The 23,027-nt window shown below is 50.8% G+C and overlaps 1 protein-coding gene across 4 annotated transcripts; it reads left to right on the top strand.

Annotated features, from left to right (window-relative positions):
* Positions 1-15,661: 15,661 nt before the first annotated feature.
* On the top strand, positions 15,662-21,790 carry TRNP1 (TMF1 regulated nuclear protein 1). Of its 4 annotated transcripts, XM_037032892.1 has the most exons (4): positions 15,662-16,645; positions 17,438-17,571; positions 18,964-19,070; positions 21,062-21,790. In XM_037032892.1, exon 1 carries the CDS (start codon positions 15,784-15,786, stop codon positions 16,477-16,479), a length of 696 nt encoding a protein of 231 aa, XP_036888787.1. In that variant the 5' UTR covers positions 15,662-15,783; the 3' UTR covers positions 16,480-16,645; positions 17,438-17,571; positions 18,964-19,070; positions 21,062-21,790. The 4 variants fall into 4 exon arrangements, with proteins under 4 accessions (XP_036888787.1, XP_036888785.1, XP_036888784.1 ...); XM_037032890.1 differs by having other exon boundaries at positions 17,438-19,070; XM_037032889.1 differs by lacking the exons at positions 17,438-17,571; positions 18,964-19,070.
* Positions 21,791-23,027: the final 1,237 nt, after the last annotated feature.

The following is a 23,027-nucleotide window of genomic DNA, read 5'->3' as shown; positions in this document are numbered from 1 at the left end:
CCCAGTCTGGCAAAGAAATAGACTTCCAGGAAGTCCAGGGAGCTCAGAGAGTCCCAAAGAAGTTGGACCCAAGGAGGAACACACCAAGGCACGTCATAATTAACAGTAGCCAAGATTAAAGACGAGGAGAGAATCTTAAAAGCTGCAAGAGAAAAGGAGACAGTTACCTACAAAGGTAACTGTTAGCTAATGACTGTCAGCTAATTTCTCAAAAGAAACCTTACAGGCAAGAAGGGGCTGGAAAGAAGTATGCCAATTCATGAAAGGCAAGGACCTACATCCAAGATTATTTTATCCAGCAAAACTATCACTTAGAATGGAAGGGCAGATAAAGTGCTTCCCAGACAAGGTCAAGTTAAAGGAGCTCATCATCACTAAGCCCTTTCTATATGAAATGTTAAAGGGACTTACTAAGAAAAAGAAGATAAAAGAATATAAACAGTAAAATGACAACACACTCACAACTATCAATAACCAAACCTAAAAATAAAAAGAAACTAAGCAAACAATAGAACAGGAACAGAATCACAGATATGGAGATCACATGGAGGGTTATCAGTGGGGAAGGAGAGGGGGCAATGGGGGAAAAGGTACAGGGAATAAGTAACATAAATGGTAAGTACAAAATAGACAGGGGAGGGCATTAAGAATAGCATAGGAAATGGAGAGCCAAAGAACTTATATGTATGACCCATGGACATGAACTAGATGGGGGAGGATGTGGATGGGAGGAGGTGTGCAGGGTGGAGGGGAATGAAGGGCGGGGGGAATAGGACAAATGTAATAGCATAATCAATAACATATTAAAAATAAAAATAAATAAAATCTTTTGAAAAAAAACTGTTTTGAACAGTGGAAAAAAATGCCTCAATAGGTGTGTGTATTGCATCAAATGGAGAGTACTTTGAAGGTGACTGAAGTTTAAACATGTAAGAATAAAAACATATATTTTTGATACTTTTAAAAAATATTTTGTTTGTTTACTTTTAGAGAGTGGGGAAGGGAGGGAGAAAGAGAAGGAGAAAACATCAATCAGTGTCCTCTGCCCCCAACCGGGGACACCACCTGCGCCCTGGGCATGCATGCTGACTGGGCACAGAACTGGTGAGCTCTTGGTTCAAAGCCTAGTGCTCAGTCCCCTGAGCCACACCAGCCAGGACATAAATACACGATTCTGAAAATAAATAAATCCTGTTTTTTTCATATGTGTGTGTGTGTATACACACACACAATTTTAAAAATGTGTAATGAAGGAAAGAGGTCTACTGGAGTAAATTGTCCAGATAACTATTCATCTCTTCTATGACCTTCCCTTTACAGTTTCCAAAGCCAACACTCTTTAATTTGATCCTTACAAAAGCCTTAGGTAGGCATCATCACATTCATTTCATTGATGAAGAAACTGAGGCTCATCAGGATCCCAAGACCCTCCTGGACTAAATAATGGAGCTGGGTGAGATCCTGGGGTGGGATCCCAGCCCTACTGGCTCTCAGTACAATGCCCTCCTCCCAGCCATGCACTTGGACTTCTTTCTGAGTGGAAAGGCCTGCCTCTGTAACCAGAGCCGCCCAAGCTCAGTTTTGTTTCTTGGCCATGACTGGAGCCATTGTCCTGATCCCCTGCTTCCACCACTGTTGCTCTACTGTATTCAGTGTTTACTTTTCTGGCCTTCTTCCTCGGCTACCATGCAGACTCCAGGGCTGGTGACAGGTGGTGGTGAGGCAATGGAAGTGTCGAGGGTAGCTAGGGGTCTGGCTTGTGCTGCTGGGTGAATGGATATGACTGAGGAGGGCAAATTTGTGGTGTAAAAGAACAAACTTGGTGTTAGACCTGTTGAACTGGAGGATTTGTAAGAGAGCCAAGAAATGTCATGACTGTATATGCAGATGACTTTCAGAGTGATATTTAGTATCTATGAGACCTGCAAGTTTTTGTGCCAGAAGGAGCAGTGTGGGTCAGGGAAGTGTGGATCCCTGGGTTCTCCATCTTCTACTCACCTCTGTTGTGCATCTCCCACAGGGGGCACTAGGGGGCATCACGCAACAGCATAAATGCCAGAACTTCAGGGTCACAGGGTCGGAGTTGGAGTCTTAATTGCACCCCTGTTCAGCTCAGTGTGAACTTAAGCTCTTTGAACCTCAGCATTAGTTCACTGTTATATATTTTATTAATATATATTTTAAATATTTTATTTATTTATTTTTAGAGAGAGAGGAAGGGAGGGAGAGAAACATCAATGTGTGGATGCCTCTCACACGCCCCCAATTAGGGACCTGGCCCATAACCCAGGCATGTGCCCTGACTCGAAGTGGTGATCCTTTGGTTCGAAGGTTGGCACTCAATCCACTGAGCCACATCAGCCAGGGCTAACAAATAATTTTAAAAAGACCACTGACTTTGAGAATCAGTAGGAAGACAAATTACTACTACTGACCATGGCCACCTACTGTGTGGTAGGTAAAAGATGTGCTTAATTCCATTTAATCCTCACAATACCTCAGTGAATAGATCCCAAATCCCCACTGTACAGCTAAGAAAATAAAGGCTATGAGATTTAAGCCACTTGCCCAAGATCAGCCCAAGTCCCTTCTGTTCAGAGCCTGAGCTTCTTGCAGTGGCTCCTTTGGGTGTTCCAGAACCTGGGCCCTGGAGATTGCCCCAGGCCCCAGCCGAGTGGGGAGTTCTCCCCTCAAGAAGTCCCTTCTGTAATCAACTCCAATTCTGCCTACCATACCCCATTTTCCCAGGTAGAATGCCCTGGAATTCTGAGTGGAAGAAATGGAATGGCACCAACTGAAAGGAAACCCACTGAGGTGGAAGGGAACAGAATGGTGGAGGATGGGCAGAACTGGAATGTAAAAATTGAGGCTGTCTCATCTCCTCTGCTTGGTCAAGTCTGTCTGTAAGGTCAGACAATGGGCCAATGGCCATTCAAAGTTGCCTCTCCCCTTTCTTTCATTGGTCAAAGATGGTGTGTCCTGGAAGCTGGAGAGAACCAGGGAAACCAGAGAACCAGAGAAACCAGGAGTTACCTGGGAGGAGTGAGGGGCAGGTGATCTGGAATCTGGGCTGGGCCAAGAATGTGGCTAAGGTGCAGCTTGAGCCCCAGAATTCTAAGGAGCTGGGCCATAGTGGCTTCTGGAACCCTGTATTGGGCTTCATAGTGGGGGCTCCCTCAGTTTAGCTAGAGTGTGGCACCCAGTTGCTGAGCCTGGAGGGAGCTTCAGGGTGAGGCACCGTCCTGTACCAAGTTGAGGCAGGGGCTCCTGCTTTGATCCTGGCTTTGGTTCCAAGCTCTGGTAGAAGTATTTTCTGCAGTCTTTGTGCTTAAAGAAACTATATCAAACTCCCTCAATTTATTGATGAGGAGATGAGGCCCATGAGGGGAATGGTCTTAGCTGAGGTCACAGAGTGAATGAGCAGTGGGCCCCAGAGGAGGTAAACTTCTAGTTTTTCACCTTGCTCTGTGTGTATCACAACAGGCCTGGGTTCAAATTCTGCCTTAAGCACCTAGTGGTTTTGTGAATTAGAGCAAGTGACTCATCCTCTCTGGTCTTTAATTCCCACATCAGTAAAATCCACTTATCCAATCAGCCCTTTTCAACTATCCCCCACCTCGCCTGCAGTACTACTCTCTCATTTTCTAACACACACACACTAGCATGGATACATGTGGCCAATGCTGAGTCTTCCCGTCACTCACAGGGAACAATAGGCACCTCTGGTCACTGAACACCATCCCTATTTCTGGGACCCTCTCTTCTCCACCCCCACCCCTACCCCTGCAGAGAAGAATTTTACAATCCTGTTAAGCCTCTCCAGAGAGCCCCCAGCTCCCTGGGAGTCATTCTCCCTGAGCTAACTCAGAGGCTGCCTGAGCCCCTCTGGTGGTCTTGACCTTCTCTGCTGCTTTCCATGTCTCCAGACAGAAGCTCTCAGAGAGCAAAGTCTGGTTTGATTCATCTCTCATCCCCCAGCTGAAGGCAGAGTCCAAAGACTACAGCTGGTAGCATTTGTGGAAAGAAGCCCCTTCAAGCCCTCCCCTTTCTCAGGAGCTCATGCCAAAATCCTCCCAAACCACTGATGTGGTAGAAAGAGCCCTGGAGTTGGGGACAGGGGGGAGGGTCACACACACCTAGGATGGAGTCCCAGCCCAGCCTCTTCCTAACTGTGTGAACTTGGGAAATGGCCTCATTTCTTCAAGCCTGTTTTCTCTTCCATACGTAGCCTTCCTGAGGTGGGTACATTTGAGCTGGGTACTGAAAGACTCAGAGGAAAATCTTCTGGACCCCAATGTGGGGATCCATTTGGCATGTTCTGGAAACTGAAAGGAACCCAGGGTTGCTGTTGAGCTGGGGGAGTGTGGCAGACTCTGGTCAGCAGAGGCTACCTGTTGTGACTGAAGATGAAAACAATGCGTGGGCTACAGGAATCCAATGGAGAAAAAGAGGACAGCACAGCCACTGTCTCAAGAAGAGAGCACTTCTGAGGGCCTTACCCGCTCTCTCAAGAGGAGAGCGCCCCGACCGTTGCCTAAACAGGCTTTTATTTATTTATTTATTTATTTATTTATTTGGTATTATATAAAAGAAGGAATTATTATCTATTACATAGAATATTATTGTCTATATTTTAGGTATAATCAAGGAAATGAAAATAACAAGCATACGGGAAAGGTGGTGAGCTGATTAGCTTTGTCCTTGGGGAAATTCACAGAGGCTTTGAAAATTATCTTGAAGATAGACAATACATGTTTTAGACCAGGGTGATGGAATTTTAGCAAGAGCAAGCTATAACAGTCTGTATGCATTTTCTAGGCCTGATTCCCATGGGAAAACTTGGTTTGAAGGTCTGGCTCCTGCCCACCACCTCGCTTCGGTTTTCCACCGGGTTTTCCATCTAGAGCTGAGTCACATTTGGCAAACCAAAACAAGCCGGTCCCTTACAGGGGAGAGTGACTGGAGATGGGGGAGGAGACAGGGCACGCAGTGGCCTTCACAGGCTCCAAAGGGTGCTAAGGAGTCTTTTTTTTTTAATTTATTTATTTATTTATCTTTAGAGGGGAAGGGAAGGAGAGAGAGGGAGAAATATTAATGTATGGTTGCCTCTCATGTGTCCCCTGCAGGGAACTGGCCTGCAACCCAGGCATGTGTCCTGACTGGGAATCGAACCGCGATCCTTTGGTTCGCAGGCCCTCGCTCAATCCACTGGCTAAGGAGTCTTTTAATCCAAGTGATACTAGAACTTACTGGAGGGCCTTGAGCAGGGCAATGGCTTCACTGGATCAAGCCCCCAAAAGCTTCACTCTGGTCACTGTACGGCAAATGCAGGAGAGTAAGACCCGAGGCAGGGAGTCCCATGAGGAGTGTGTGGTAATAATCCAGCCGAGAGATGATGGTGGCCTGGGGACGGGGTGAGGAGCGATCAGACACGTGATCTACTCTGGAGGCGGATCCCTGAGGACTACATGTGGAGGATAAAGGAAAGTGCAGTTATTGATTAAGTAATCTATTGCTGAGAAATAAACTACTCTCAAACTTAGTGCCTTAAAGCAGCAATGACATTATTTCTAAAACTTCTGTGGCTCAACTGGGGTCCGCTGGTCAGTTCTGCTGGTCGCCCTGAGGGTTGAGTATGGGGCTTCATGTAACTGAGGCAGCTGGGGCTGAATTACCAAGATGGCTTCTCTGCCCCAGGACCTCTCTTCGTCTGGCCTCTCATCATTTACAAGTCCAGCTGACCTTCTTTACAGCATGGTAGCTTGCTTCCAACAGGGCAAGTTCCAATAGGCAGGTATCTATTAATTCTCTGCTTCCTTCATGCTTCTTGACATCCCATTAACCAAAGCAAGTCATATCAGCCAAGCTCAGAGTCAGCACAGGAGGTGAAACCCATGGCATGGGTATCTAGAGGGCTGCTTCATTGGAGGCCACCAACACAACAATTTAGCACACCCTTCCCTGTTTGCAGCCTGAGGAAATGGCTGAAATTCAAGTGTAAAGGGAAAACGATGGGGTTTACCAGAAGTCTCAAGGTGGTGGTACAGTGTCCCATCCCTGGACCTCCCAAGTGAGACCCAGAGGAGGACAGTGGGCTTGGGAAAGCCAGCAGCACTGGAGGCATACTGTCATGGTGAGGGTAGGGTAGGGTAAGGTAAGAATAGGGACCAGAGGGGGTAGCAATCATGGTGGAGAACCTGAAAAGCCCCGGTCCAGTCTCTCATGCAGCAGGGATCACTGAGCCCCTACTCTGTGCCTTGCTCTGGGCTGAGTGCTGCAGACACCGAGAGGAATAAGACTCAGCGTGTGACCTTGGGGAGTTCACAGCTTGGGGGGAGAGCCCCCATACTGAGAGGCACCAACAGTGTGAGGGGACAGCTTAGTGCTGCAGCAGGTTTTTTGGGGCCCTTTAGGGTCCCAGGGAAGGGATCTCAGAAGTGCTTCCCAAGGCAGGAACGCTAAAAGGATAAATAGTTGATCAGACAAAGTGGTGGAGCTGGAGCGGGTGGAGTCCTGGGGCAGCTGCCTTCCAGCCCTGGCAGCGAAAGAATGAAAAGCAAATTGACAGTGGGCTCTGGGAAGACCACCAGAGTGGTCTTTTTATAGACGCACAAACTGAGGCTCAGAGTAGGGAAGTCACTTGAGCCAGATCTGTCTCCTCACATGCTGAGCTTCCTTTCACCCTGTTCACTTCTCGCCAAAATCATAGGGAAGGCGGGGCATGCCAGGGTTCTCTCCTGAGCTTGCAGGGATGTGTCTAGATGCTAGTGTGGAAGTGGGAGGAGCTGCTGTGTGGTGCCCCGCCATGTATCCTGGTTGTGGGTCACCTCCCTAAGGAAGGCACGACCCTGTGAGGGGACACAGGGAGGTGGTGACATGGACTGGGGATGGGTAGACCCAGAAGTGGAGCTCCCCACTCTTGCCTTTAGGCCCATCTGTGGAGTTTAGCCCTCTAGGACCTCCATCAGGGGTGAGGGAATGTAGATCTGAGGGATGAAACATGGAGGCGGACTGTGTGGGGGTCAAAGATCAGGGCCAGGAGAGAGCATGGGGTACCTCTGGCTAGGTCTGAGTCAGAGCAGGTAGGAAAGGGTGAGGGGTTGCCAGGTCTGGCCCTAGGGGCTCAGGTCGGGGCACGGCAGGAGGCTGGCAGCTTAGAACCTGGCTCAGCTCAGCTCAGCCTCAGCCTAAATGACTTTGAGGTTGTTTCACTCCCCTAGGCTGGCGCTCAGGGTCCCCAGTGTTCTGTGGAGCCACCAGTGAAGGAGCTCAGTCATATGTGAGCCAAGAGAGCCCTGGCCTCCCTTCTGAAGGGAATAGCAGCCCTACATCTGACCCTAGCCCGGGCCCTGTGGTTCCTTCCTCCCAGCTTTTCTGGAGGTGGGGGTGGGGGTGGCTGCTGAGTCCAAGCCTCTGGTACTGGAAATGGAGGGGAGGTAAGGTGGAGAGGGAGGCTGGGGAGAGAGAAAGGCAAACCTGGAGAGGGAGATGGAGACAGACCTAGAGAGTCAGAAAGAGACAGAAGGTCTCTTTCCAACGTGGGTGTTGAGTGAAATCATAAAAAATGCATATTTGGGCACACCTCAGAGATATGGCAGATTCACTTCCAGACCACTGCAATAAAGTGAGTATTGGAATAAAGTGAATCATAATCTTTGCTGGTGGAGGGTCTTGCTTTCAATTTGTTGAAAACAAAACCAGAAAAACAAAAAACACACAACATCTGTGAAGAGCACTACGTGAAGCACAGTAAAATGAGGTATGCCTACATTGCTGTCTGCCCCCAGTTCCCAACGCAGAGCTCCTAAATCCTTAGAATTTCCTGGGTCATAGGAGCACCTTTTGTTTTAATAAAGTGACTCTTGGTGGGCACATGGATATCCTCAGGATGGTGGATGGTCACCAGAAAGACCAAGCCATGATTAGAAGCTTAGAACTTGCAGCCCCAGCCAATGCCCACATCATCCTCTGGGAAGGGGAGGGGAGCTGGAGATTGAGTTAGTGATCAATCATGCCTATGTGATGAAGCTTTCATAGAGATCCCAGAAGTACGGGATTCAGAGAGCTTCCGGTGAACACATCCTCTTGCTGGGAGCGTGGCACAGGCCAATTCCATGGAGACAAAAGCTTCTATGCTCAGGACATCTTGCCCTATGTATCTCTTCATTTGGCTGTTCGTCTGTATCCTTTATCATATCCTTTATTCTATAATAAACTGGTAAATGTGTTTCTCTGAGTTCTGTAAGCTGTTCCACCAAATGATTGAATCCAAGAAGATCATGGGAACCTCTTATTTATAGCCAAATGGGAAAGAAATTTTGGATAAACTGAAGACCTACTACTTGCAATTGGCATCTGAAGTAGGGGGTAGTCTTGTGTGAGTGAGCCCTTGACATGGGTGGTCTGCATTAACTCCGATACTGTCAGAATTGAACTGAGCCCTGGATGGGTAGCTCAGTTGCTTAGAGTGTCATCCTGATATGCCAAGATTGCAGGTTCTATCCCTGGTCAGGGCACTTACAAGAATATCAACCAATGAATGCATAAATAAGTAGAACAACAAATCAATCTCTCTCTCTCAAAAATAAAAAGTAATTGAATTGGCCCTGGCTTATGTGGCTCAATGGATTGAGTGCAGGTCTGTGAGCTGAAGGGTCCCCAGTTCAATTCCAGGTCAGAGCACATGCCTGGGTTGCAGGCCAGGTCCCTGGATGGGGGTGTGCAATAGGCAACCAACCGATGTATCTCTCTGGCACATTGCTGTTTCTCTCCCTCTCTTTCTCCCTCCCTTCCCCTATCTCTAAAAAGTAAATAAATAAAATGTAAAAAAAAAAAAGAATTGAATTGCATCGCAGGACAACCAGCTGGTGTCAGAGAATTGATTGGAGTGGGGAAAAAAAAAACACGTTTGGTGACCAGAAGTGAAGTAATCTGTGAGGAGAGCACTGAGTAGAGGATAAAAGCAGAAAAGTTTCCAAAACAAAATTATTTTCAAAAGCTTGTCCCCTATGTGTGTAGACTTTTACCAGAAATACATTTTTCCTCCCTATATTATTTTTATTGAGTTTGCCTTTCTCGTTAGACTGATCCACAATGAACAGAGTTTTACAAGCAAGACCATTGTCCAGTGCGCTGTGACGCAAATCGCACAATCCGAGTTTGATGTCAACGCTAGTCATCTGTAACAGTTGTCCCACTTTTGAAACTGAAGGTATACCTCTGAAAAATATAGTGTTTATCAGACTCAAAAAAGGAAAGATAAAATGGGCTATTACTATAGACCCCTTTTGTTCTTATTTTTATAATGAAGCAATTATCGTTTAGGGTAAAAAACAAAAAACTCTTGACCTTGACTTTCCCACTAACTCTGTTCCTCCCTCCGTCTTTGGTCTTTCCCATCTCAGTCCAGGGCATGGCAATCCCTTCTGCTGCTCTATCCACAAACCCAGAAGGCATTCCCTCACCCTCACACTAATCCATCCACAAATCCTCTCAGTTCACTTCCAAATAGAACCCAAATTCATCCCCCCCCCACCCCCGCCCGCCCGCCCACCCCACCGCATGTCATCGCTCCTGGAGTGGCACTTCCCTCTCTTTGCTGGACTGCTGTCATAATCTCCTAACTGGTCTCCTTCGCTCCCCTCTTACTCCCCGTGAATTCATTCTCACCACAGCAAACAGCACAATCGTTTAAAAACAGATCAGATCATGTGGATCCCCACTTAAGCCTTTCAAAGGCTTACCCTGCACTTATAGGGAAATCCAAAACCCTCTCCCTGGCCTCCAGGCCCAACCTACCACTCTGACTTCAGCTCTCCCCATTCTCCTGCTGGCTTAGCAGGCACTGAACACGCTGATCTTTCTGTCTCCGGACCTTTGCACATACTATTTTTTTCTTCTGGAAAATCTCTCTCCCCAATTCCACATAACTGAATCCTTCTTGTATTTTAGGTTTCAGTTTAACTATCACCTCCTAAGAAGAAGAAGCCACCTGCCTCCCCTTTTCATGGTGTTACCAGTTTACTCTTTGTTCATTATTGTGAAGGAAGCCCTATGGCTTCATGGTGGAAATAGGCTCAGGAGGCAGACTGCCTACCTGGTGAATCCTAGCTCAACCACTCCTTGACCTTGTGACCTTGGCCACACTTACTTAACCACTGTCCTTTAGTTTCCCCATCCAAAAACTGGGGTACATCGATAATAGCACCTCATGGCTCAGTACATGGCAAAGAGTAAGCACTAAGTAAATATTAGCAGGCATTTTATTATTCCTTTATGGCACGTGCCTTAGGATTTAATTATTTTGTTTTTTGTTTGTTTGTCTTTAAAGATTTTATTTATTTTTAAAGAGAGGGAAAGGGAGGGATAAAGAGAGGGAGAGAAACATGGATCCGTTGCCTCATGCATGTGCCCCAACCAGGGACAGGGGCTGCAACCCAGGCCTGTGCCCTGACTAGGAATTGAACCAGTGACCATTCGCTTTACAGGATGACATCCATCCAACTGAGCCACACCAGTCAGGGCAGTTTAAGTATTTTGATTTCTGAAATGTAAGCTTTGAGGGAACATGGACTGAGCTATTAGTTTTTGCTCTGCCTCTAGCACCTTGCATAGTGTCTGTTTCATAGTGAGTGCTTAATTCTGTTGTTCAATAAATGCATGAAAACAGAAGCGATCTCATCCTTTTGAAGCTTACAATCTAGAGGCTGTACAGTCTAACCTTGCTCTGCTTACCCTTCAACACCTGGCCTCTTTAGAGATGTCAAAACTGAGACCCATAAAGGTGGGGCGGTTTGAGCAAAGAACCATCAAGGGGGGAGGGGCATTGCTCTTCCCAGCTTCCCAGAGGGAAGTAAAATTTCTACTTGTCAGAAACGTGATGAAGCATCAAAAGCACATGACACCTGCTGCATGCATTGTGAACGCAAGTCACGTACAGCCTTTTATTCTAAGAATAATAACCAGGGCAAAATTTTCATCACAAGAGAAGTCAAAAACAAAGAGAACCTGTGAGCTCTCGGGATGGAGCATCAGGATGGCTTGCAGTGCTGCTGGTGGGGATGGCACTGCCACGGCAGCTGGGCCCTCCTGGGAACGACATCCAGTTCCCCGGCCAAGTAATTGCTGTCACCCAAACATTTTGTTCCTGCCACACTTAGGAATCCAGAGGCCTCCTTGTATAAAAGCAGAGAGAGAAGGCACTTGCTCAGTGCACATAACGAATTAAACCCAAGCTTCTGACTTCCAGCATACGAGTCTTTTAAGCTCTAATTAATATAAAAGCTCTTAATATGAGAGTTGAGAGAAAGAAGAGGTGAGGAGGAGAGCAGAGAAGGAGAAGGAGAAGGACTAGAAGAAGAAAAAGGTGTCAAGTGAGGTGCCCACTGGTGGGCAGGGGCAGTGGCGGGTGTAGGGGCAACCAGAAGCCTTGGGGGGAAAGCAGGGAGTCTGCAGGGGAAAGAGGAGATGGAGGCTGGGCCTAGCTGGGTTATTTTCAGAGCTTCTATCTTTGTCTGCATCTGCTAAATTATTAAACTGATATCACATCCTAGAGGGTGCCAGATCAGGTTGCAGGGAAGATACTGAGAGGGAGGGGTTGGATCTCTTAGCAGAGGCCTTGAATCTTCTCGGCTGGGATGGAAGCAGACTTTTCAGGCCTTGACCTCCTGCCCCACCCCACTTTCAGCTGATGGAGGGGATCCTGATTTGGGCCACAGCCATGCACTCCCTCCATAGGCTCTGCCTCTGCTGGCTGCTGTCCTGGGAAGGATGTGTGGATAACGGACAGGACTCTGCAGTCCCGTCTCTCTTGGGCTGCCTCTTCTCTTTCAGTGTCTCTGGCTGAGATGGAGGACAGATATTATCAGCTTCTGAAACCTTGGACAAATTCTTCCATCCATCCATGCCCTTGTCTGTGTCATAGGTATTAACAGTTCCGTTCCTTAGACCCTGAAAATTAGAGAGAAAACGTGCCTTTCTTAGGGTTGCATAGCTAGGAAAGGACTGAGCTTCAATTCAAACTCAAGTCTCTAATCCCAGATGCCCTCCTTCTCTATTTTTTTATTTTTTTATTCTTTAGAGATAGGGGAAGGAAGTGAGAGAACCAGAGAAACATTGATGTTCAAGAAATACATTAATCAGTTGCCTCTCGCAAGCTCACAACCCAGGCATGTATCCTGACCGGGAATCCCCCCAGTGACCTTTTGGTTCACGGGCCGATGCTCAATCCACTGAGCCATGCTAGCCAGGGCCCTATTTTTAAAATTTTAATATTTTCTCCATTTTTCATCTTTGCTACAGTAGGAGGAATGTATAACTTGTAATGCTAAGGAAAAAAACAATGGCAATTACTGTCTAAATATGTACTTCCTAATTCCAAATATTGTGTTTGCCACGCTGGCTGTGCACTAAGAGATGGTTGGCTATAGTCCCCTGTCCACTTCTGGGAGTGCAGAGCCCAGGGCCATTAAGGGAGGCAGGAAGGAAGCTGGCAGGTGCCCAAGCTCTCCCCCTGGTCCTGTGCACACAGTGTTCCCATCCTGAGTCCTTCTACGTTTCCACCCCCCACCATATCTGCGTCACCTACTTTGATTCATCCTCCAGGTCTCGGTTTAAATAGCATCTGCAGGAAACTCTCCCTGATCCCCTCCCCATCTGATTGGTCTCACCCTCTGCACTGCGTTCCCAGAGCCTCTGTTTTGCCCCATCCCAGTAGAGACCCCACTGAATTGCTATTGCATGTGTGTGTCCCCCCCTAACCTGCACACTCCCGGAGGGCAGCGCCCCCTCCGACCATTTGGGCTGTACTTTCAGCAGCCAGCCCAAAAGAAAAGGTAATGATCAAATTTATCAAATAAGTGAACTAAGAAATGAATGAATAAATGGATGACTAAAGAAGGGGACTTCTCTGTTCTCAGCAAGCTCTATCTACCCTTGCATTATTTTTTAATTCAAATGTTTATTGGGTGCTTTATGGGGACATTCTACTTAACTTCAGGGGAGTCTAATGATAAGCAAAACCAGTTTAGGGTGAGAGACTATTAAATAACTAAACAACAAGCAAATGCAGATATACATATATGTATGTATGTATGTATATATCTGTATCTACATCTAGTTCCATCTTGTGGAAAATATCATAGATAGGAAGAGGGGACCTATCAGAGAATAACAGGGAGGTGAACTGCAGCTTTGGGTTGGGTCAGATCTGTATTTGAATTCTTGCTTGGCCACTTATCTGCCGTGTGATCTCTCTGGGCTTTGGTTTCTTATCAGGAAGAAAAGACTGCTGATGCCCCTTTCTTCTGTATGCTGGGAGGAGAGAGAACATTTATTCGCTCAACAAAAATAGATTGAGTATCTCCTACTCAGAAATGACTCTTCCAAGGTCACTCAGGTGGGCCCTGTGTGGGATGTGAACTCGGATCTGGCTGGTTCTCTGGTTCTGGCGGATGGTGGGGGTAAGTCCTAGTTTCGTTCCCCTTATCCCTAGAAGCTGGCAGCAGTGATCTGCCTACTTCAGGCAAAACCTCTGCCAATCTTGCCACAGTGATGATGATGATGGGGTGTCGGGGAGTCATCTGCACGGAGAAGGACACAGGGTTTGATGACACAAAGGAGACCATTCAAAGGGATGACACCGTTAAGCAGGGCATCCCTCCTTGCTGGGGGCAACCTGCTAATTCCTGAGCCTCCATCATCCCCACTGAGCCCCTCTGACTCCCTGAGGCCTTATCTCTGTCACTAAATTTCCCTTCTCCTCACTCTGAGCCTCTTCTATTACCAATGCACCCGTGAATCTCCCCCCCACTCCCTTAGCCCTTCTCAGTCAGTGAAGCCCTAGGCTTGCCCTTACAGAGCCCCCCTCCCCTCTGCTGATCCCCCACCACTCCTGGTCACTGGACACTCTCCCTGTCACGCCCTCCTCCAAAGTCTTCCTCCCTCCTTCGGAGAGCCTGGCCCCTTCTTGGACCTCTCCCTCCTCTTCTGAGCTGCCTCTCAGGAGCCCAGCTGGCTCGCCCACGAGTCCCAATCACTCAATCTAAGGCACCTGAAAGCACTGAGAGCACATGCAGGGGGAGGCTTCATCCTTGTCCTCCACATCAAGCCAGTGCAGCTCCCCCACCTGCTTCCTCTTCAGGTGGAGGCAGCAGTCATACTGGCCACTTCTGGCAGGTCCCCTTGAGCCCAGGGTTGTCTGCAGTTCCCAACTGGTATGAACTAGTTTCTGCCCCTCCAGCATCTGCCCCACCCGTCACAGAGACCTCACTCATCTCTGAGGACACATCCAAAGGGTTGAAAGCTGAGGCAGGGCCCTGTTGTCTGGGCCAGTATTTGGAGGGCATGGCAGGGTCATTTCTGTTGTGGGGAAAATGGGCAGGGCTCCATTCTGTCATTTTGCCAGGTTGACAAGGAACGAATTAAGGTCCTCTCCAATGACAGTGAGCAGACCCAGGTATCTGAACCTCCAGAGGGCATGAATGGCTGAGCTGGTCCCATTCAGGCGCCGGATTCAGCAACAGAGCTGCAATGTGACCCTGGGGAAGGCACCACTGTTACCTTCTGGGTGTGTTTCCCCTCTGGGTAAAGAATGGGGACATCCAGTAGGAGGAGCAAACAGGAGCAAGGGCATGGAAAGAATTTTGCATACCATGTGGTCTGGGGCTCCTTTGGGGGTCCCTCAAGTTTTGCAAAAGTTGGGCCAGACTCAGTGGTAGCGCTGTACCTTGTTCTGCATGCAAAGGGCCTACCTGGTGGGGCACCAACCGGATCAGACCCCCACCAGGACGCCAGGCGCCCCTGTGCGTCAACCTCCACACTGCCCCAGGGTAACACCGGAGCTCCAAGCTGGGATCTGCACTTGGGTTCATGATGTTCCGGAAAACCCATCCAGAGGACCAACAGATGTGGATGCTGTGAACATGCCGTTTATTACTCACGTTACAAGGGAGTGCACTTGCGGCAGTGGATCGACATGAGAAGGGCTGCACCCGCACCCAGCCTTGGTGCTACTTATAGGGTTAGGGACGGAGTAGCATGTGACAATTCTACTCTTTTGCGATAAACACAGGAGCCTTGAGACTCGGGGGCCTTGAGAGGGCTGGGATATCCAGATACAGACTGTTTTCCTCGTTTCTTATGGCTGCTAGCCAGGCAGCCATCTGTTCTCTGAGGTCGTGGAGGGGCCATGTCCTGAATTACTCCCCACCCAGGGAGATAGGAGAAGGGGGTTTTGGTGAGCCTTGTGGCCCAGGAGACCGGGCAGAACCGATTGGATCAAGGGGTGTGCGGTGGGGGGAGGGGCATTGTGCAAGGAGTTAAGCCTCCTGAGTTCTGGTCCAGGCTTTCACTCTCACATGGTGTGTCCTCAGGCAAAACCCTCCCCAGGTGGAGACTGGAGTCCATGATTTCTACGCACCAGCTACCGGAGCTTACGATAGGGGCCAAACCAGTGAAGACGCGGTCCTCCTTCCACCGAAAATTCGGGGGGGAGGTGGATGGAGACGGGTTGTCCTGGCAGACCGGGTCGGAGGACCTGAAAGGTGTGGGCAGCATCCTTAACAGGCGGGGCAGAGGAGGCGGTGTCAGGGCATCTCAGCCTTTGATTGGCTGTGCTACCTATCGCTCCGCCCCGTCTCCCATAAGAGGCACTGGCCGCCGGCTGGGCGCTGGTGCCGGGGCTGCGGCCACATTTCTTGCGTCGTTGGCGTCCATCCTCCTCCACGTTGGTGCCGCTGAACAAACCTGCGGACAGCGCGGTGCTGACCGCCAGGGGGGCGGGGGATGCCGGGCTGCCGCATCAGCGCCTGCGGCCCCGGGACCCAGGAAGGGGCGGCGGAACCCGGGTCTCCGCCGGTGCCGCCCCGGGAGCCCTTGCCATCCCCTCAGCCCCCGCCCCCAACCCTGACCTTGACCCCGACCCCTACCCCGACTCAGGCCTCGCCTCTGCCAGAGTCTACCCCCGCATCGGTGGGCTCGGCCGAGGGGCCGGAGCTGCAGCGCTGGCGCCAGAGCGCTGACGGGGGTGCGGAGGGTACCGGGCCGGCAGGGGGCGCGGGCGGCGGCCGGGGCGCGGCGGGGGCGGGGGGCCGCGCACTGGAGCTGGCCGAAGCGCGGCGGCGGCTGCTGGAGGTGGAGGGCCGCCGGCGCCTAGTGTCGGAGCTGGAGAGCCGCGTGCTGCAGCTTCACCGCGTCTTCTTGGCGGCCGAGCTGCGCCTGGCGCACCGCGCTGAGAGCCTGGGCCGCCTGGGCGGTGGCGTGGCACAGGCCGAGCTCTACCTGGCGGCGCACGGGTCGCGTCTCAAGAAGGGCTCGCGTCGCGGTCGCCGCGGCCGCCCGCCCGCGCTGCTTGCCTCGGCGTTGGGTCTGGGTAGCTGCGTACCCTGGGGTACCGGACGCCTGCGGCGGGGCCACGGCCCAGAGCCGGACTCGCCCTTCCGCCGAAGCCCGCCCCGCGGCCCCGCCTCCCCCCAGCGCTGACCTCAGCGCCGGGACCCCTGGCTGCCCCCATCAGGCTGTCGCCGAGGTGCCGACGAAGGATTGCGGACGTCAGCTGGATGAACGGCGTCACCAACGCGGATGGATGGACTGACCGACCACAAGAAGAGACAGTCGGGGGGCCAGGGGACCAGGAAAGTAGGCTGAGGTGCGGTCTTAGCGGCTGGTGCATCCAGGGGGGCGGAGAGGGGTGGTGCAGGGACCAGGATCTCCCTTCTTTGGAGCTTCTGGAGTCTGCTGGGTCCCTAATAAAGCTGTCTATTTTCTGTTGCTGCTCTTCCCAGACCTCCTGGGAAGTGAGGCGGTAGCACCAAGACCCCATTGTAGAGTTGGACAGATTGAGGGTGCTTAGACCTCAGGAGGGTTTGCCAGCAAACTTTTACCAGTTGGAGTCTGCTGCACTGACGCAGCATCCCTCCTCCCTCCGCGTACCCGCGTTGACTTTCCTGAGTCCCTTGGGGCTGTAAGAAGAGTCTTGCCCTTGGGGCTGCGGTTTTCTGGCACCACCTACCTCCATACCTTTGGGCTGACAGAATAATGAGGTCCCAAGATGGCGTGGAGGCTGGTACAGCAATGTATCACTGAGTTCTCTTCTAAGACCCTGTTTTCCATTTGAGGAGATGGAATCCCTGAGAGACTGAGGATCTCCCCTTCCACATGTAGGAAGGCCTTAAGGATTTTTTTTTTCTCGTGTAGCTTTGCTCAGAGTACAGCCTGGCTTAGATAACCAGTATTTGGCAACTGCTTGAAGCCTCACCTGCTCTCCTAGGGGACCCCCTCCCAACCTGTCTCTAAAACGGCTCTGCTGGGGATGGAGCCAGGTGACATCTTTTAACAGGCTCCAAAGGGGCAGATATGTCATTGGCTTCTAGAAAGGGGGGCCTTAAAGGGCCAGACCTGAAATGAGATTTGCTGCTTTTCCTGTCCACATGCCCTTCAGCCTCCCCTCCTTGGCCCCCACTCAGCTGTGAAGGCCTCTCCTGTTTTGCTGCTGAGTTGACTGCCGCCTTTTCCGTCTGTGAAGTGGGCATCTGCACCTCCTGGAAGGGCTGTAGTGAGGTTGACACGGCAGAGGTCTGTCTTCTTCCCGCATGAGTTATGGGAGAATGTTTTATTCTATTAAATCACACTTAGAAAGAGTCAGTGTATTTTGCCGGTGGAGCCAGGAGCTAATTTAAAGTCCTCATTTCGCAGAATGGGAAGGTCACGTACCAGCAAAGGTGACTAGATCCCAGGCCTTCTCTTAGTGTCTCTTCCCTGCCCAGGGCCAGGGGCTAGAGAGAGCTGGTGTCCAACTTGTCTGCTGTGCGACGTAGAACAACTCCTCCCCCTCTTTGGGCTGGTTTCCTCAGTCTCTCTCTGAACATAGCTGTCCCTCCTCATGTCAGGGCTTGGAAGCAGGGAGGAGGGTGTAGGATGAGAATGCAGAGTCAAGGGAATCTGGTTTAGTCCTAGGGTCCTGAGGGTCCTCTGTACTGCTCTGAAAGGCAAAGCCCAGGGGCCCTCCCCTGACTGCCCCCCATCAGCTCTTTCTCTCCCCAGGCACTAAACTTTTCAGCTGGTTTCTCAGCAAACAGTTGGACCTTCCTGAACCCATTTTAGCTGGGGAACAGAAGTCCAGGAGGAGATCTCAGAGACTGAGGAGAGCTTGGGGACCAGGAAAGCAGTGGGTAGCCCTGGCGTCCTCTGGCTTCCCCAGAGAGGAGAACCTTCTGAAGCTGCTAGGGTCATTTGGGTCCAGGAGCCCAGACAGGACAAAGGCTTCTTGGAGGGGGACACAGTGAGGAGCTTCGGTGCAGCGTTGGGCTGCAGCCAGAACTGTTTGTTTTCTGGGTTGCGTGGAAGAGGGGCACTTTGTCTAGAGAAGCTTTTAGCTAATGGTGTAAAGTGCTCTGTGCCAGCACAATTTCGCCTTCTCTGGGATTTATTGGTAATCAGCTTTGCCCTGATTTGGAGGCGGGGGCGAGGGGTGAGGAATTAGAGATGACTCTTGGTAGAGAAAGTGGGATGTGTGTGTAGGAAATGGGAATTGGCCCTGATGTCACAGGCAGCTCTGTACCCTTCCTTCACTTCCAGATGTCCCACTACTTCTCAGCGAGGGCCTTGGCCAGGCACACAGCACTCAGTGGCTTGCACCCCAGCTCTTGGTTCAGTGCTCTGCCCACTATCCCTCAGCTCACCTCTAGGAGGTTCCATTTTCTCCTCAACCAACAAAATGTTGATATCTACCTAGTCCAGGGACTCAAGAAGCAGCACTGAATCAAAGGGTCTCTGCTTTTAAGGGTTTGCGTCTCCTGGCCCTCCTCAAGGTAGCCTTTCCGGACAGCCACCGTCCCAGGGGACCTTCCGGGAGGTGGGCTGTTCGTGTTGTGGGAGGGCTGTTTTTAGGCCTTCACAAATAACTGGAGTCCCTGGGCAGAAAACTGACCCCTGTCCCCACCTGTGACTTCTTGAACACTTTCTCAGTGGCCCCTAGCCCTGGGGACTATACCTGTGCACTGAGGCTATTGACGACCACCAGTGAATCTGGGATCCCAGCAAAGGGAAATAAGCAAACAGGAGCCATTCTTCACGTTAGTGCCTGGGGCTGGGGAACCAGTTCAGGGTTCTAGTCTGGGGCCTGTCCATCCTTGGATAAGCCCCTTTTCCTCTCTTGGCTGCCCAGCCAAGAGAAGGTATCTCTCCAATCTCTGGGTGCCACCACCAGAGGGCAGTGTGGGGCTGCTTCCTGGGGCACTGGGCGCTGTCTGGAGCAGCTGGGCTTCCAGTATCCCCGCCCCCAACCAGCCTCTTCCTGGCAGTGGTAGGGCATCCCAGGCTTTGAGCTTTAAATGTTGGCAGAAAATCGATTAGGGTGGGTCACTTAGACAGGGGGCTCAAAGGAAGCACTCTGGTTGGCCTGGTCCCTGGGCCTGGTGAGAAGGTCCATCAGGATGCTTTCCTGGAAAGAGGCTGCCCCAGTTGGTGCTCACCATTTGAGTAAAAGTAAAAGCCCTGGTTGTTTAGCTTCTCACAGATTTGTTACACTGATAAATGACCGGAATACCCCCTCTCATCGCCACCTGGGCACCAAGGTGGCTTCCTAGAGATCAGGTCTTGACTCAGGTGTTCCAAGTCTCCAGGAGGCTCCTCTTCACTGACAGCCAGCAATGGAGAAAAACCCAGGGGCCCAGGCTTCTCAGAGCTGAAGGTTAGGCTCTTTACAGCCAGCAGGGAAGGAGATACTTGGGAAAGATGAGAGATCTCCAGCCTATTTCTCCCCGCATTAGTCTTGACCAGCCAACCGCACCCTGGCCAGGAGTCATGGGGGAAGGGAATCCTTGGCTCTGGAATAATATATTAACCACCTCCTCCACACCAGGCACTGGGCTAAGCACTTTACACCCATTACCTGTTTCAATCCTCCCAGCTATTCGTAGGGGTTATTCTCATTTCCACAAATGAGGAAACAAGATCAGGAAGAACCGGTGACTTGTCTAAGGGCATGGAACCTGTGAGAGATCCATTAAATATTTGGCTATGTGACTTTTCATTTATAAGGTGAATGTGGGAGATTTCTAGGCTCTCACTTTGATATCTGGGTCCAGTGATCCCTGGTCCTTGGTTCTGGGAGTGATGTGATTAAATGTTGGAGGGGTAGCAGAAGGTGCTACTCCCCAAGGTCTGGGCACACCCCCAGAGGCTGGCTCCCCAGCCTGATTGTCTGGGGGAAGGGGTTGGTGAGTCAGGCTGAGTCAGCACACCTGGTTTTAGGCGAGGGCAGGCCAATGACATTGAGGGCCTGCAGTTGCCTCGGAGGGCTGCCTCCTCCTTGCACACCTGGGCTGCAATGCTTGGTGTCAGAGCCAAGAGCCTGGGGTGGCAGGGGAGCAGGGTGATGGGCTACATGGTGGGGCATAAAGTACCCCAGGCAACAAAACAGACCTGGGATTCTGGCCTGGCCTGGAACTTCTCAGCTGGGAGACCTTGGGCAAATAACTTACCTTCTCCCTTAAACCAGTTTCTTTTCTGTATGTGTGTGTGTACATATGTGTTTGGGGCAGCTGGGGAGGAAATAGCTTCTGAGTATTAAATGAGAGGTCATGCTCAGTGCCTAGCAGATAGTGGAGGTCAGAAAATGTGTAATGGAGAGGATCTGCCCAGCCTAGGAGAGGCTGCCAGGACATAGTCCCGGGGCAGTGTGGGCCTTGGCTTCTCCAAAGCATCGTCATATCAGGAATCCCTGGAAAGGTCCCCCTCTCCCCTCACCATGGGCCTGGGGAATTCCATAAGGCGAGAGGTGGAGGAAGGATCAGGCTTTTCATCCCAGGAACATTCCATTCCAGCTGCTCAGACCAGTCGGGATCCCAGCCAAGGACAAAGGCCCAAGAGGACCTCTGCTTATCCCAGGAGCCCCCCACCTCTTCCGGGGTGGGGGGGTCAGTGGGGCCCAGATCCATAATATTGTCCCACCACCTTCTCTCCATAATGGCCCCTCTTAAGGAGGTGGATGTTGAAGTGTTGGGGTGGGGCTGGGCGGCTGTGGGAAAGAGGTAATTGAAGCTCTTGAAATTGTTCTCTCCAGCTCCTCCCAGTAACTCAGAGCCTGCACTCTATGGATCTGAACTCCTGGATTCTGTTCCTTCCCTGAGCACCTCCTCCAGGAAGACTTCTGCAGTCGACCCTACACAACTGAGCCCTCCTCACTTCACACGAGCCCTTTGTTTTACAGAGGCGAGGGGCTGGGATCTGGGGAGGTTGCCTGTACCATGCGTTTCTTGATGTGTGCTGCATTCAACTCTGGCTTATGCTGTGTAATTGGAAGGGTTCCTATGGGTCCGCGAGACAGTCAGGTTCTGCAGCGAACATTTCCATGAAAGTGGAAAGGATTTCTTTAAAAATATAGTCATTGTTCTTAAGTCACAACGCGGCTTGGTAGCTGCCATTGCTTCTCAGTCTAACAGCCTGGAGACCTGTTTGAGGGAAACCGGTTTGAGAAATCTGTCTTCCTCATTCACTGCCCTTGCCCTGTCCGTGTGGGAGCATGCCTGTGGCCCTCAGGTGATCAGCTCTGGCTCCTGAGGGGACACCTCTTCCTCAGAAAGAGGGAGTGGCCACGTCAAAATTCTAAGCAAAGTTTGAAATGAGCAAAGGAACCACACTTATTCAAATAGCCTGATAATAGAGAGAAGGGGGCCATATTTACTCACATACAATCCAGAACTTGTAGAATTCTGCAGAATGAGTATGTACTGAGTCAATCCCCTGATTCATACAGGCAGGAAGAATAAATTTAAATGATGCGGCACAAACACATGTGGCTTTGAGGTTTACTTTGCCAGTGTCCTCGCCTCCTTTCTTTCGTGTGTCTGTCACCACTCTTTAAGGTGGCAGTTCCTCTAGCATATTCTGTTTAGTTTCATTTGGCAATCTTGGGACTGTTGGCTGATTTGCAGACTGGTTTCTCCTTTGACTTGGTTCAAAGCTGACCCTCTCCAGGAAGTCTTCCTTGATTGAGGCTGTGATGAGGAAGTTAGGGGATGGGGATGCACGTGTGAGACCGTGTGACCAGAAGGGAAGTCGTGCATGTTTGTGACAACATGGCAGTGGGACTGTGCTGGTGACTGTATGGGCCTGTTTGTCAGTCAGGGTCCCAGTAGGAGACAGGGCACACTCATGCTGGGAGGAGATTTAAAAGGGACTGTTTCCAAAAATGTGGACTTAAGAAACTAACATGTTGTGATGCGGCTCTCAGGGGATCCAAGAGTGGGAAGCCTTTACCTCTCCTGGGCCTAAAAAGGGGCGGGGGTCGGGAGGGAAGGGCAAAGGGCCGAGCGTGCAGCTGTGGGGAGAGGGTCCCTGACGAGAACAGCGGCCTTTGATTGAGAGATGTAGCCAGCCATGACAACCTGCCGGGAGTGGAGCAAGGGAGTAAACACCCAATTTACTTCAGTTTCCTGCTGGGGCCTCTCACTGGCCAAACCCAACAGGATGGCAGGGAACAAGGGAGTCATTGATGTGTAGTCCCTAGAGGTCGCCCTTCTGAGGGCACAGAGCAGGGAGTAGGGTGGACAGTGGGACCAGAGGGCCAATAGTACTTGAGGTGGTGGCAGGACTGTAGCTCCTGTTCCCTAATGTTCACAGCAGTGCTTCTCTCCTCTGGAGCTCCCCCACCTGCTGTGGTCAGGGGTGGGTGGACTGTCGCTCGGAAAGCACTGTTGGGCTGGTGGTGGAGGGGGGGCCGGTGCCTTTGCTTCCTCACCCTTCCCCTCTCTGGCTGGTTGATGTACAGTTCTTGATTCCTCCCTGTCCTGGCATCTTAGATGGTTGCGGGAATTGTCCACGAGAGAACAGTGACAGTCACTGAGTCAGTGTTTTTATCACACCCACTGCACTACCCCCAAATGTACCCACAGGCCTCTGATGTACTCACAAGTCACGGCTGTTGTCACATGTACATCAAGAAAATGCACATCTTGTCACACTGTGACACTCTGTCATAGTCAGACATAAAATGGCAAATGCCGCAGAACTACAAACCTATCTCTGTC

This window comes from Sturnira hondurensis, unplaced genomic scaffold (genome assembly GCF_014824575.4).
Source record: "Sturnira hondurensis isolate 20B ecotype Veracruz unplaced genomic scaffold, ASM1482457v3 Scaffold0021555, whole genome shotgun sequence".
Taxonomy (NCBI): Eukaryota; Metazoa; Chordata; class Mammalia; order Chiroptera; family Phyllostomidae; genus Sturnira; species Sturnira hondurensis.
The sequence above is the reverse complement of the archived record's forward strand: the minus strand, read 5'-3'. Positions and strand labels throughout refer to the sequence as shown.